The following is a 13,019-nucleotide window of genomic DNA, read 5'->3' on the forward strand; positions in this document are numbered from 1 at the left end:
CCCCCCCCCGGTGTCCCACTCCCCCCCGTGTCACCCCCCCGGAACCCGTGGTTGTGGATGTGGGGTGCCCCAAAAAGCACGGGGGTGACACCGAGGAGCGAGCCTGGGGCTGGCAGCGGGGTTGTTGGGTCACTGGGGGGACCGGGGGGCTCAGGGTGCCCGTGTCCCCAGACCCCAGAGTCCTGCACACCCGGGGGGAGCACCCCGGTGCTGCCCCCAGCACTGCTGGGGTCCCCAGTAAGGTGCCAAGGAGGTCCCCAGGTTTGGCTGTGCAGCCCATAATTGGGTTATTATTTTTTTTAATAAGTGGGGGTGCAGTGGTACCAAAAAAAAAAAAAAAAAGAGATTTTCCCCTTTTCTGTGCATCAGGGGCTGAAAGTTGCTCCTGGCCAGCTGCAGGGGATGCCCTGGGTGAAGTGCTCCCTGTACTTTGTAGGGACAGGGCCCAGGTGTCTTCCCCTGAAAGCTGATTGAGTTCTCTTTGGTTGGGAAACTTGTAAAGAATAATCCTTTTTAATGGCAATCCTGATGATTAGGGGCTATAAGAGCAGCAAACAAACAGCCCTGGGTTTGCTGTGCTTCTCCTGGGCACTCTGTTTTGCAACTGGGAGCGTTGTGAAACAGTTTCGAGTTGGCTTGGAAATGCATGTGACTGTAGCTGAATTTGCCAGCAAGCCGCTTGGCTAATTCGCTCATTTCCTTGGTTAGGTGGAAAAGAACGGCCCGCCCAAATCCTTCCCTGCCCTGGGAGGCTCCTGGGGTCTCTGCAGCATCTCTGTACCTGCAGCCCCCTGTGCCCAGCAGGCAGCGTGCCCATCCTCCCAGGTTCCTGGAACAAAGGTTGCTTAAACAAGTGTAAATATTACCTTATTATGCTGAGAAACTCGGTCATCTGCGCCATAATGCCATAGTGGGGGAAAGAAAACCAAACCTCTGCTGAAAATCATAATTATTTCTAGAGCAGGTAAAAGCTTGGGAGCCCTGCTTCTGCTGCTGTGCAATTGCCAGCGCTTTTTTCTGGGTTTGGTAAGTAGGTACTTGGAGGTTAAATAAAACGAGGAGGCAGGGAGGGAAGGCTGGGCAGAGATGAGCATTAGATTGACAAGCTATGATATGGAGCTTTGCAGAAGAAGCAGTGGATCCTGGACTCTCATGAGAGGGTGGTGTGCCCTGTGGGAGCACCCAGGCCCTTTCACCCAACAGCAGTGCAGGGTGAGCTGCAGGTGTGCTCAGCTGTTGTGGCATCATCCCTATCCCCATGCAAGAAAAGGGGATGGAAAAGGCAGGGAACACAGTGCAAACTGACCTTCAAGAGCAGCAGCACGCGAGTGCCATCCTGCTGCCCTAGGGGGGCTTGTTGAAACCACCCCCTGCTCACTGGGTCGAGGTTGTAGGCTTGGGAAGCTCAGGACTGGGGTCAGGGCTGCTGCCAGGGACATGCACCAGGGTCTTGGTGGCCAAACCCCAGCACGGAGCTGTGCTGGGGAGCATAGCAGAGGAGTCAGGAGTTGCCACAAAGCGCCCGTGTTTTGCCTGCTCGCAAACAGCAACTAGAACTTGTAGCACAGGCAGCATGGATGGGCTGAGAGCCGGGATGTTACTGGCACAGGCAGTCATTTTTTTTTTTTTCCACTGCTGTTATGTGGTCCTTCATTTACAGAAGGGGAACAACCTGCCTTATCTTGGTTGCAAAATCTGACCATTGATCAGTGACTCTGCAGTGCACTCAGTCACAGGAGAAGAGAGATCTGAACCCAGGGGGCTGTGAAGAAGACAAGTTCCCAGCTACTTTTGCCTCTGCAGCCTTTGTAAAGCTCCTGTGTTATTCAGGTGAGTGCTGGGGAGAGAAACATGAGAGTTATTATGACCGGTTCAAGCTGCAGGTAGGGAGAGATGTTCAGGAGTTCCTTGGTTTTAGTTATCTTCGTCCTTTAGCTGGTTTAGATTCAGCGTTGATGATGGAGTAGTGACTTTTCTGGGAGCTTTCCAGTGGGAGAAGCAGTCAGAGCTCGGACAGCGCCCTTTCTCTGTTCAAGAGATTCTGGGTTATTTGTTGTGATCTAAGATCTTTGCCCTGTTTCTAGATATAAGAACCAGGTGTGTTATTACTCTTAAAAACAGCCTTCTTTCAGATTAGCAAAACAAGACTAAATAAGAACAAGTAAAGGGACTTTTTGGCCAGGGAGACCAGCTGTTGCTGGCTGCAGCAGGGAGTGGGTGCCCACACGCTCTCCTCACTGATGGAAAGCTGCAGTCGGCAGAGCACAAGCCCCACATTGTCTCCTGGCCGCGTACACAACCATCATGAGACAGCATCTCGACTGGCTCATGTCTAGACTTGATTTTAAGGACTAAACTTCTTCCCCTGTGTTGTTTTATCAGACCATTTTGTCTCCCGGTAGCTTGTTAGAACCTAATTCAGCTGTGTTCATGAGAGTGGTGGTGCACACCAGTCATTCAAGCGCAGTGTATTAAAGAAGAGCCTGTGAGCTGAAACTGCCAGTGGTCGTGAGCTGCTATGACAATATTGACATGAAGCAGTGCCAAGACAGCATAATACCCCTTGAGCAAAGTCCCAAACGGGAGGTTGCTGAAAGCAGCAGCCTGAATTTGCCAGCACGTGTTCGATTGTAGCCAGCTCTGAAATTTGCATTAAAATGGATTTCAGTTTCACAATCTAAAGACATTGACATCCCCTCATTAACTCAGCCTTGGGAGCAATTCCTGTGCTACTGAAAGACAAAGCACACTGTGAAGCACAAAGCACTACTGAAGCACAAGCTGTCTTCCAGTTCCTGGTCTGCACAAGGCAGCTGCAGTCTTCTCCAAAGCTCTCGTTCCCACCATGATTCAAATCGTGGAGGGGGATCGTGGCTGGATGAAGGATCCAGGCAGAAATCTCAGTTTTGAGCCATGGGAGAGCAGACACCTTGCGCTGTGTTTTGCAGTGTTATAACATGGATTGACAGATTTTCTTTCTTAATCCTGCCCTCTGTAGTGTTCCTGGGTCTGCCTCCTGTCTCCCAAGATGCTGAGAAGAGTCCTGTGTACCATGTTGTTCATGGGAGCCTTGCCATCACCAGCTGAGATGTCCCAGGGCCACATCTCCGTGGTCTTGCTGGGAGCCACAGGTGATTTGGCCAAGAAGTATTTGTGGCAGGGCCTATTCCAGCTCTACATGGACCAAGTGAGCAGCGGCCACAGCTTCACTTTCCACGGGGCTGCGCTGACAGCTCTGGAACCGGGGCAGAAGCTGATGTTTGACGTGCTGAAGAAGCTGGCCTGTCCCCCGGATGAGGCTCCAGACAGGTGTGCTGTGCTGAAGGACCAATTCTTGAAGCTGAGCCAATACCACCAGCTGAAGACGGCCGAGAACTATACTGTGCTCAACAGGGAGATCGAGGTGCTGCTTCGCCAGGAGGGCCTGAAGGAGGCTGGAAGAATCTTCTACTTCTCGGTACCACCGTTTGCCTACACGGAGATCGCCCGCCACATCAACAGCAGCTGCAGACCCCCTCCGGGCGCCTGGCTGCGTGTGGTGCTGGAGAAACCTTTTGGCCACGACCTGGAGTCGGCCCAGCAGCTGGCTGCAGAGCTGACGAGCTTCTTCAGGGAAGAGGAGATGTACCGGGTGGACCACTACCTGGGCAAGCAGGTAAGCAGCTTGCAGTGCTCAGCCTCCTGCCAGGGTGAGGGACTCGGTGGCTGGGAGAGTGCTGGGTGTCAGCCCTGCATCTGATGGAGGTGTTCTCAGATTCAGGCAGTGCTCCTGGTTGTGTCCCAAGCCTCCATTTGCTTACGGAGCCTTGTGCTTTTCGTGCCCTGTGCTGTGCTGCTGTCCGTCCTCTTGCAGAGCAGGGGAGATGTGCAGCTGGTGACAAGGCTCCCCTCTCTCGAGGGAAGCCAGGGTGTCAGGGTGAGTGGTGTGCGTTCACGAGGGAGAGGTGCAGATTCATCTGGTCTTCCTGCCAAGGTCAGGGCTCTGATTTCGCTGAGTAAGCAATGCCCTTTCCCTCTTCCCTCTTATTACGTGCAGGCCTTTCTGCTAGCAGTGGCTTCTAGAAGCAGTTTTCAATGTGATACGATACAGAGTTGATGAGAAGGGAGATTTGTGGGATGCTGGGGAGAAGGTTTCCTCCTGTCCTGCACTGCAGGCAGGGTGTGGGGCCTGGCTGCTGCAGGGGCAGCTCAGGACATGCAGCAGCTGCATTGTCCCAGAGGGAATGCATTCAAGGACGTGCCATCCTTGCCTTAGAGGAACGTAACACCACATTTTAAGAGCAGCCTGCTCCACCCATGGCACCGTGGCCAGGTTTTACTCAGAAAGGTGCATGTCCAGCTGTAAGGAGAGCATCTCTGCGAAGAGCGGGGGATTTCTTCCTTGCCTTTTTTCCCTTCCCCAAAAGCAGATGGCTTTAGTAGTGTAAGCATCTGATCTGATCTGTTTAAGCACTTCAGAGCTGTGCGTTAATCCCAGGATGATCTGACTCAGACCTTTGTCTTTTGAGGGTTATAAACTGAGTGTCTTGTAGTTTGCATTTCAGCCTTTTTCACGTGAAAAGTCGAAGTGCTTCAGCAAGGCCTTTAACATACAGTCAGTGGAGCCTCCACTGTATATCATAATGGGCTCCTGCAGATTTTTCTCTTCTCTCACCCACTCTGCTCTCTGCTACGTGGCATGTCTGCTAGCACTCCAGTGTGGCCACTCACTGTGGCCACATCCCAGTGCTGGATGGGGAAGTGAGGAGAAGATACTGTAGAAATACCGTGAGTTTTTGTTGGATCTTTTGAACTTTCCCTTCACAGGCTGTAGCCCATATCCTGCCTTTTCGAGACCAGAACCACCAGTTTCTGGATCCAATCTGGAACCGACATCATGTGGAAAGAGTGGAGATTGTCCTGAAGGAGATTGTGGATGCCAAAGGTTGGTGAAGCAAGTGTACAGAACTGGGGTGAATAGATGAGAGGGAGAACTGGCGGGCTTACTTGTTATGAGAAAGTGGCCCTTGAGCCAGTGCGGCTGTGGAAACAAAGAAGTGCAGGTGGATGGTATGCTGCTCCCTGGAAATGGCAAGGGACTGTCTTACATTTCCCGTGCTGGGGACTGAATCATCTTCCAGGTAGCATTGCTGCTTCCAAGAAAAGATTCCCATTGGATTCCACTGGGAGTGGGGGTAGAAGCCCCACTGTTTTCTGCTATAGAGCTTTGGAGGCATTTCATTAAGCTTTCTGAAGTTCAGAGATGCCAGGACTTGGTAAGAAGCACTGCATTTGGAGTTGATGCAGTCTAAGGCCACCTCACTTCAGTGCTGTGACAATCTGGCCATTTTATTGGTGACGCTTTTTTATTTCTGTCCTGTTAGCTACCAAGCTTGCAATGAGTATACATTTGTGGTATTCTTTGGAAGATGCTCTTGTATATTTTCTTGGACATTACTCAAACTGGCCAGTCAGTGTCTGTCTAGGTAGCCAGCTGAGTCTGTGTTGGCCAGTTTCATTCCCTTCCTCTCAGTACTAAGAGCCTTGCAGAGAGAAAATCCAAGCCCAGAGTTGCTAGCATGGGTCTCCTGCTGAAGGACACGGCTGCAATCTCTCCCTGCAATGCTGCAGCATCCGCTCTGCAGTGCTCAGCATAAAGCACTTGGGCTGGACTGCCACCCGCAGCAGTTCTCGGGATGTCAGGCGCCCTCAGTTCTGCAACATCAGGTCTGCTTCTCCACTCCCTTACCCTCCTCTTCTCCCTCCCTCCCACTCCCGCCCCCAGCCACCACAAACTCAATTAGTGCAATTTTACCAAGCTTTGTGTAAACCTTGGTTTGGCAGCCCAGACCTCAGCTGGACCTGATTTTGGGAGAGGGAGGCACTGCAGAGAGGTCTGGGTAGAATGGTGCTGTTTGTGCGTACTCCCAACTGCTCCCTGTGCCCTCCCCTCTCCAAACAACTTTGTCATTTTTTCATTTGACATCTTCCTTCCCCTGTGCGGCTTCAGCTGCAGCCTGGCTCCCAGCAAGTCTGCAGCATTGATTACATTAATGAATGTGCCTTTGGATTAGAGCAAAGGAGATAAATGTATCAATCAATAGGGGAAGCCTACGGCCGTGATGTAGTCTGCAGTGTGCAGCCTGCAGCTGCTGGACTATGGAAAGGCATCTGTTTGAGTCACTTTCTTAAGAAGTGGATTGTCCACCTCCCACGCACACACCCCTGCGTGAGAAGTCAGGCAGGCAGAGCAGTAGGGCTTTGTGCACAAAATTTTGTCTGTCAAGGGCATGGCCCAGCCAGAGCCTCCCAAAGACAGAAAACCAGGGGAAAAGAGGCAGAGAAGAGCAGTGCTTGCTGCCGGGGCTAAATGTTCATTTTAGGAGCAGAGACATTTCAGAAGCCCTTCTGGAGGGAGGCTTGTTTGATAGGTTCACGGTAACTGTTGGGCCAAGAGAAGAGCAGTGCAAACCAATTCGGTCTTCTTGGAGCATGCATTACACAAGCAGAAGACAGGGCTGCAAGGACACCACATCACTTTATCAGTCTCTCACCTCCTCTTTGTCCGCAGGCCGCACCAGCTTCTATGAGCAGTACGGAGTCATCCGGGATGTGCTGCAGAACCACCTCACCGAGGCCCTTATGTTCCTGACCATGGAGCTCCCAACCAACCTGAGCAGGACCGAAGAAGTCTTGCGGTGCAAGCTGCAGGCCCTCCGGTCCTTGAGGGGCCTGGAGAAGCACAGTGCTGTGTTGGGGCAGTATCAGGCGTATGCCAGCCACGTGCAGGAGGAACTGAAGAAGGGACAGGACTACATCAGCACAACACCAACCTTCGCAGGTGAGATTCTGGGTCTGGGCCCTGGTGAGGGGGAGTAGTCTACAGCCAAGGAGAGCAGGAGATGGGAGTCCTCACTCCGTGATGCCGGACCTCACTGCTGACACAAGGATGTCTCGAGGCATCCATCAGCATGGTAGCTAGGAGCTGTTACAAAATAATACTGGTGTCATGTCTGGTAATTAATGATCCTATAGATGGAAAGCATTGCATAAGAGTTAAGCCCCATTATTCTTGCTAAGGCCTGTGAAGGAGTGGCCTGTAAACTCCTTCACCTTTTCATAAAGTTGAGTTGCTCTCTGTGTCTGGAGGATAAAGCATGGAGAGTTCTCTGTGGTTGATAGATGACAAGGCAATCTCTGGTCCTGCTGTGTTTTCTGAACATCAAAGGTTTTTTCTGAATGATATTCATGCTTAGAAACTGGTTTCTTGCGAGACGAAAGGTGGTTAAGCAAGTAGGATACCTGGGAGGAAGCACAGCAGGATAGCTAAAGAGCAGTTAGTCCTGTGCTGTCATGAAAGAGCAAAATGTGGAGCAAGAGACACAGTGAATGCCAAGATTTCTAAAGAAGGAGAGTGATGGCTAGATGACAGTTCCCCTCAAATCTGCTTGCTGTTCAGGCTCTAGGTTGAATTTGGTAGCCAAGATCACTTTGTCGTTTCAGGTGTGCTCATTCAGAGTGACAGCCTGCGTTGGGAAGGGGTCCCTTTCCTCCTCACTTCTGGGAAAGCCCTGGATGAACGGGTAGGTTATGTCCGTGTTCTCTTCAAGAACCGGGCCTACTGCACACAGAGCGAGACGCTGAGGGATGCAGGGCACAGCCAGTGTAAAGCCAAGCAGATCATCTTCTACATTGGACATGGTGCACTCAACACCCCTGCAGTGCTTGTGAGCAGGAACCTTTTCAGGCCTGTCATGCCAAAAAGCAGTTGGAGAGAAGTTGTAGGTCAGCCAGACCTGCATGTTTTTGGACAACCGCTGTCTGATTACTACGTGTACAGCCCTGTGAAGGAGAGAGATGCATATTCTGTCCTTATTTCCAACATATACCATGGCAGGAAGGACTTCTTCATCACCACTGAGAACTTGCTGGCTTCCTGGGCCTTCTGGACACCTCTGCTGAACAGCATTTCTCACCAGCCCCCACGCCTCTACCCTGGTGGGATAGAGAACCAGAACCTCTTGGACTTTGAAATGGTGAGCGGGGAGCTGGCGTTCACAGCGGCAGACCCGGTGGAACTGCTGAACCCTGACAAGTCGATGCCAAGTGATTTCAAGACAATCCAGTCCAAATTTCGGCAAAGCCCCCTGGTGTCAGCGTGGTCCGAGGACCTGATTTCCCAGCTGGCTTCTGATGTTGAGAAGGCAGCAAACAGGGCTGTGGCAGGCTCTGGGCAGTTCCACCTGGCTCTGTCCGGCGGCTCAAGCCCCGTGGCCCTATTCCAGCGGCTGGCAAGGCACCATTATGCCTTCCCGTGGAGGCACACCCACATCTGGCTGGTGGATGAGCGCTGCGTCCCACTCACTGACCCAGAGTCCAACTTCTTCAGCCTGCACAGCCACCTCCTGCAGAGCATCAGGGTGCCCTACTTCAATGTCCACCCCATGCCCGTGCACCTGAACCAGCGGCTCTGCGTGGAAGAGGATGGAGGCACGGAGCTGTATGCCAAGGAGATCACAGCCCTGGTGGCCAATTCCAGCTTTGACCTGGTACTGCTGGGGCTGGGCACTGACGGGCACACTGCCTCACTCTTCCCCGATTCTGAAAACGGCCTGGAAGGGACTCGGGCCGTGGTGCTGACCGAAAGCCCCATCAAACCTCACCAAAGGATGAGTTTCAGCCTATCCCTCATCAACAAGGCCAGGCAGGTGTTCGTGCTGGTTGTGGGGAAGGGCAAACACGATATCACCACCCAAATCAGCAGGGTGGGCCGTCAGCCAAGGAAGTGGCCTATCTCGGGTGTCAGCCCCAGCTCTGGCCAGGTCGTGTGGTATGTGGATTATGAAGCTCTGCTTGGGTGATGTCCTCCGTGTCCCTCCTCCCTTGTCTGCCTGGATTTTCCTACACAGCGTCTGTGTTTCCCTGTTGCCAGCAGCAGCTTCATCTCTGATGGGCTCCTCTAACCTTCTGGGAAATCGGTGGCCTGTGGTGCCTCTGACATTTGAGCTTGGCTCAGTGTGCAGAGCTAAGCAGGAGCCAGGGCCCGGGCAGCATTGCTGGCTCTGCCAGACTCTGACTGTGACTTTGGACATGTTACCTCACCTTGAAGTGCCTCAGTTTCCCCTCTCAGGACTTTATGGTTATTAACATTGAACTACCTCACAGGCACAATGGGAGACTTGTTAACCTAAGTACCTGCCAATTCTTTTTTGTTGTTGTTGTTTTTTGATTCTCAGGTTTGAAGACAGTAATGACATCTCCGTCCTCTGCCCGGCTCTGCCTGGGACAGCCACGGCCTCAGCAAAATGAGTCTCATGTGCACATGGGTCTGCAGTTTTGTCCATGCAGCCCATTGTGGTGTCAGCCAGCCACTGGCCTTGGCTGGGCTCTCTTGGAGCTTTTGTGGCTTGTGGCCCCTAAATGCTGACACCGATTTGTGAGCTCGCTGTAGTCCCGGGTTTTCACCAATTGCCAAGCAGCAGGGGCTGAGTCTACACACAGTAATTTGCTGCTTTCCTTAAGTGGATAGCTGGTATCGTGGGGGATGGAGAAGGAAACCACACTGCTTTTTAGGCTGTTAGAATAATGGGGGCAGGCTGAGGAACATGGCAGTTCCCAAAGCTGTTATTTGCCTGCAGTGCAATAATTACTGAGGGAAAAGCTTGTTGTTCAGGGTAGTTGTTTGTGTTTAGCCAGCAAAGGAATGGTCTTTTCCTTAACTGTCTTCTGTCTTTGTTTCATTCTCTGAAACAATTTTTCTCTGTCCACAGAATTGAAGCTTGCAGTGCCATTCAGAGGCTTATAAAATTTCAGTGGGAGGCAGCTTTAAAAACTACCCATGTGTCCCTCATGACAGCACACATTAAGGTAGTTATGGTGTTTGGGGATGGTGGTGCTGGGGTTTCAGCTCAAGGATGCTGACTTACAAGGAGAGGGAATTTTCTCCAAACATCTATTTTGGGCACACAGAACTAACATGCTGCATCTGTGTAGACAGGACAAGGTTAAGTGATTATGGAAATGTATAGTGCAGCTGCTCACGGGAAGGAGGGTTGGAGGCATCCAGTCCTACCTAGAGACCCTGCTCTTTCCGTCCTAATTTTTACTTTCCCAGAATGCTGCCACAAACAAAGGCTGTCTCTGCTTTCATGATATCCCCAAGTACTCCGTGACCTTCTCTAATGGGTAAGTTGCCGCAGCGTGCCAGAGTGCAGCTTGTAGAAAGGAAATCAAGATGGGAGAATGTGGGCTGACAATCCATGTGGAGGCTTGGAGACAAACCTGCTCACCTGGAGTGGCCCCAGGAGGAAGCTGGAGCGTGGCTGTGGTCCTGGCTCCCAGCAGTGAGGATGCTGCATAGAAGCAGAGGCTATTTCCAAAGGGATCTTTGCCTTCCTCCTGGGAATGCTGGATCTGCTTCCACAGAGAAGGAGCTGCTGGATGGGTCGGGGGCTGACTCAGGGACTGAGGTGCCGACACGAGATGGCACCCCAACCCCAGGGAGCAGCAGTAAGCTGTGTGGTCTGGGGTGGTGCCAGTCCTGGCTGCCATTCCAGGCCACCAACTTAAAGTAGGGTCCTCAGGAGCTGTACCTGCAGGCCTGGTGACCCTTCATGGACCCGCAAGTCTGCAGGATAGGGAAGGAAGGGGACTTTGTTTTAGACAGCTGGGCATTGGCCTCAAATCCCCCACAGAGGGGATCTGCTGAATCCTAGTGGTGAGGATGCAAATGAAGGTGCAAATAGCTGCTGTAGCCTGGCAGCACGTGAAGCAAGGCGGACAGGTCCATCCAGCCTGTGCTCCTCCCAGGTTCTCAAGTCCTTGCCTTTCAGCTTAATGCAGAAATCAGAATTTTTATCCTCTACTAATTCTGCAGATAAAAGTGCACTGAGCAAACCCCAGAGAGCCTGCTACTTGTCAGCAGTCCCTAGGAAAGCAGGGCCAGGGAGACGTGAGTTGGCAGAAGCTATGGGCGGCAGGAAAAGTCCAGGTTCTCAGGGACTGGCTATGATTTCTGGCAGCCCCCAGCCCCACAAGCTTGCAGATGGTCCAGCAAAACTGCATTTTGCACGCTGTGTCTGACTAAGCTGAGCTGCACTGATGCACGTCACTTTGCATGGGAAAGGATGGGACTTGTGGTGGTGTAGCTGCCACAAAAGCTCACATGGAGAAGAGACATGAGTGCCTGAACTGGTCTGGTCTGGCAGACGGGGACGGCTGGTTATCCATTTTTATGTGTATGCTTATGAATATGTTAATTGCTGCCTGTTTCTGAGTTGCAGGCAGGCTTAACTACCAGCACAAACACCCAAGGGTGAAAATAAATATCAGGGGAAGAAGGTGGCATGGAAAAGCAGGATGAAGGCGAGCACTGCAGGCTCCTTGGAGCAGGACTTGCTGGATAAGTGGAGTCTGGAATAAGAGCACGTGCCTGAGGAGTTAACTGCAATAACTCTTCTGGAAATAAGTCTTTTTGTAGACGAGTGCTAGCAGACACTGGCTCCAAAATATACCGCAGTGGCTGAAACAGCTGTGCAGAGGAAGATGTTTTAGGTCTGGTATGTCCATAAATTTAAACAGCATTTTTCTTCTTTAAACAAAAGTAGCCATGTAAACTTCAGTCGGGTTCTTGGGTGTTTGGGGTGAGGGAACAAGTTTTAAGGAAAAACTGACCTACATGAGAATAAGCTTATTGTTACATGTGACAGTTTGTTCCTACCTTACAGATAACTGTGGCATTGGTATTTTCTTGTTTCTGCACACTATTTTTAATAATTGTCCAGCACCTTTTGAAATAAACACTTATTTTTTATTTAAAAAAAAAAAGGGGGGGGGGTATTTGCACTCTTAAGTAAGCTTTTTCTTTTTCCCTCGGAGAGCAGCGGTTCTTTACAGCAAAAAATAGGGTTCGTTTGGGAAGTCTCTAATAGATCACCCCCAAATTCATCCTGGATTTTATGAAAACCCAGTTAAAACGTACATGTTTTCAGTGAACATAGCTGACTGGGTTGTTTGTGTTTTTTTTTTTTAGCTCTGTATATTTTTTTTTTCTGCAGACATTCCTTTAAAACTCCCTAATACTTAGCATTTGCCAAATGAGAAATAAATATTTTGTAATGTATAAAAATTGTGACTGGTACAGGGAGAGACTGCGGATGGGAAGAAGGGTGAAATTATTAACAAATCTGTTGGAGAAAAATGGTAGAAATCCACTGGGCTGTAGGCCAGGGAAGCAGTGCTATTTTTATTTTGTAAAAGCTATTAATAGGAGGTGTGCATCTTCTTGAGAGCTTGAGTATTAATCTTTCTTAGCAGAAACAAGTCCATGGAGTAACTACTTATTGTCTGTTTCCCATAAGTGATTATTGATAAGTTTATTTTTTTTTTGAAATGGCAAATAATTTCTTCACTGCATTCCTGTATTTCAATGGTGTGATATTTACTGTTTTACAGAAAACTAACACTGGAATTCACTTTTTCTAACTTTTATAAATCGAGTTGTAAAATCTTGTTTTTCCATGAGTAAATTTTGTGATTCCTTTTGTTTTGTGCAATGAATAGAGAATTATATTTATAAATATATTTTTTAACAATAGTGTGCTTTAATTTCTTTCAAAGGTTGGTGGTTATTCTGTGGGTTTCTTTCCCCTTTCATTTTGATGAGTGAAGCTCTAGTGATGCAAAGATGACAATGTTGAATTTTCTGTAGTTTAAAACAAGGAACCTAAAATGTTCTTTCATATTGGTCACTGAGTCTTCTTGGTGTGTGTATCACCTGAACACCAGGGCTTTTAAGAGCAGCCAAAGCCCTTTCCAGGTGGAATCGCCCAGCACAGCACTGGGTGCTGGAATGGCCACCCCGATGGTGCCTTGGGGAAGTCTCTGTTCCATTTCCATAGATACGATCACTGTGGTACAGAGCTGCTTAATAACATAAACTTGTAAAGCCATAGTTTTAACTAATCGACTCAAGATCTGCCAGCTGCAGTGATGCTGCTGAACTCCAGCAGGATGCTGGTGTCACATGCGGGGCCACGTCT

General features: G+C 50.2%; 1 protein-coding gene across 1 annotated transcript; it reads left to right on the forward strand.

Annotated features, from left to right (window-relative positions):
• The first annotated feature begins 1,695 nt into the window (after positions 1–1,695).
• H6PD (hexose-6-phosphate dehydrogenase/glucose 1-dehydrogenase) lies at positions 1,696–10,789 on the forward strand. The gene is made up of 5 exons (XM_035344385.1): positions 1,696–1,830; positions 2,999–3,655; positions 4,807–4,924; positions 6,551–6,820; positions 7,483–10,789. Exons 2-5 carry the CDS (start codon positions 3,029–3,031, stop codon positions 8,838–8,840), a joined length of 2,373 nt encoding a protein of 790 aa, XP_035200276.1. The 5' UTR covers positions 1,696–1,830; positions 2,999–3,028; the 3' UTR covers positions 8,841–10,789.
• Positions 10,790–13,019: the final 2,230 nt, after the last annotated feature.

Source organism: Oxyura jamaicensis, chromosome 21, assembly GCF_011077185.1.
Source record: "Oxyura jamaicensis isolate SHBP4307 breed ruddy duck chromosome 21, BPBGC_Ojam_1.0, whole genome shotgun sequence".
Classification (NCBI taxonomy): Eukaryota; Metazoa; Chordata; class Aves; order Anseriformes; family Anatidae; genus Oxyura; species Oxyura jamaicensis.

Excerpts from the sequence above, each read along its gene's own strand:
- H6PD (XM_035344385.1), top strand. The coding sequence starts at position 3,029 with ATGCTGAGAAGAGTCCTGTGTACCATGTTGTTCATGGGAGCCTTGCCA. Across the intron at positions 4,925-6,550 it reads GGAGATTGTGGATGCCAAAG|GCCGCACCAGCTTCTATGAG; the intron begins GTTGGTGAAGCA and ends CTTTGTCCGCAG. Across the intron at positions 6,821-7,482 it reads CACAACACCAACCTTCGCAG|GTGTGCTCATTCAGAGTGAC; the intron begins GTGAGATTCTGG and ends TTGTCGTTTCAG.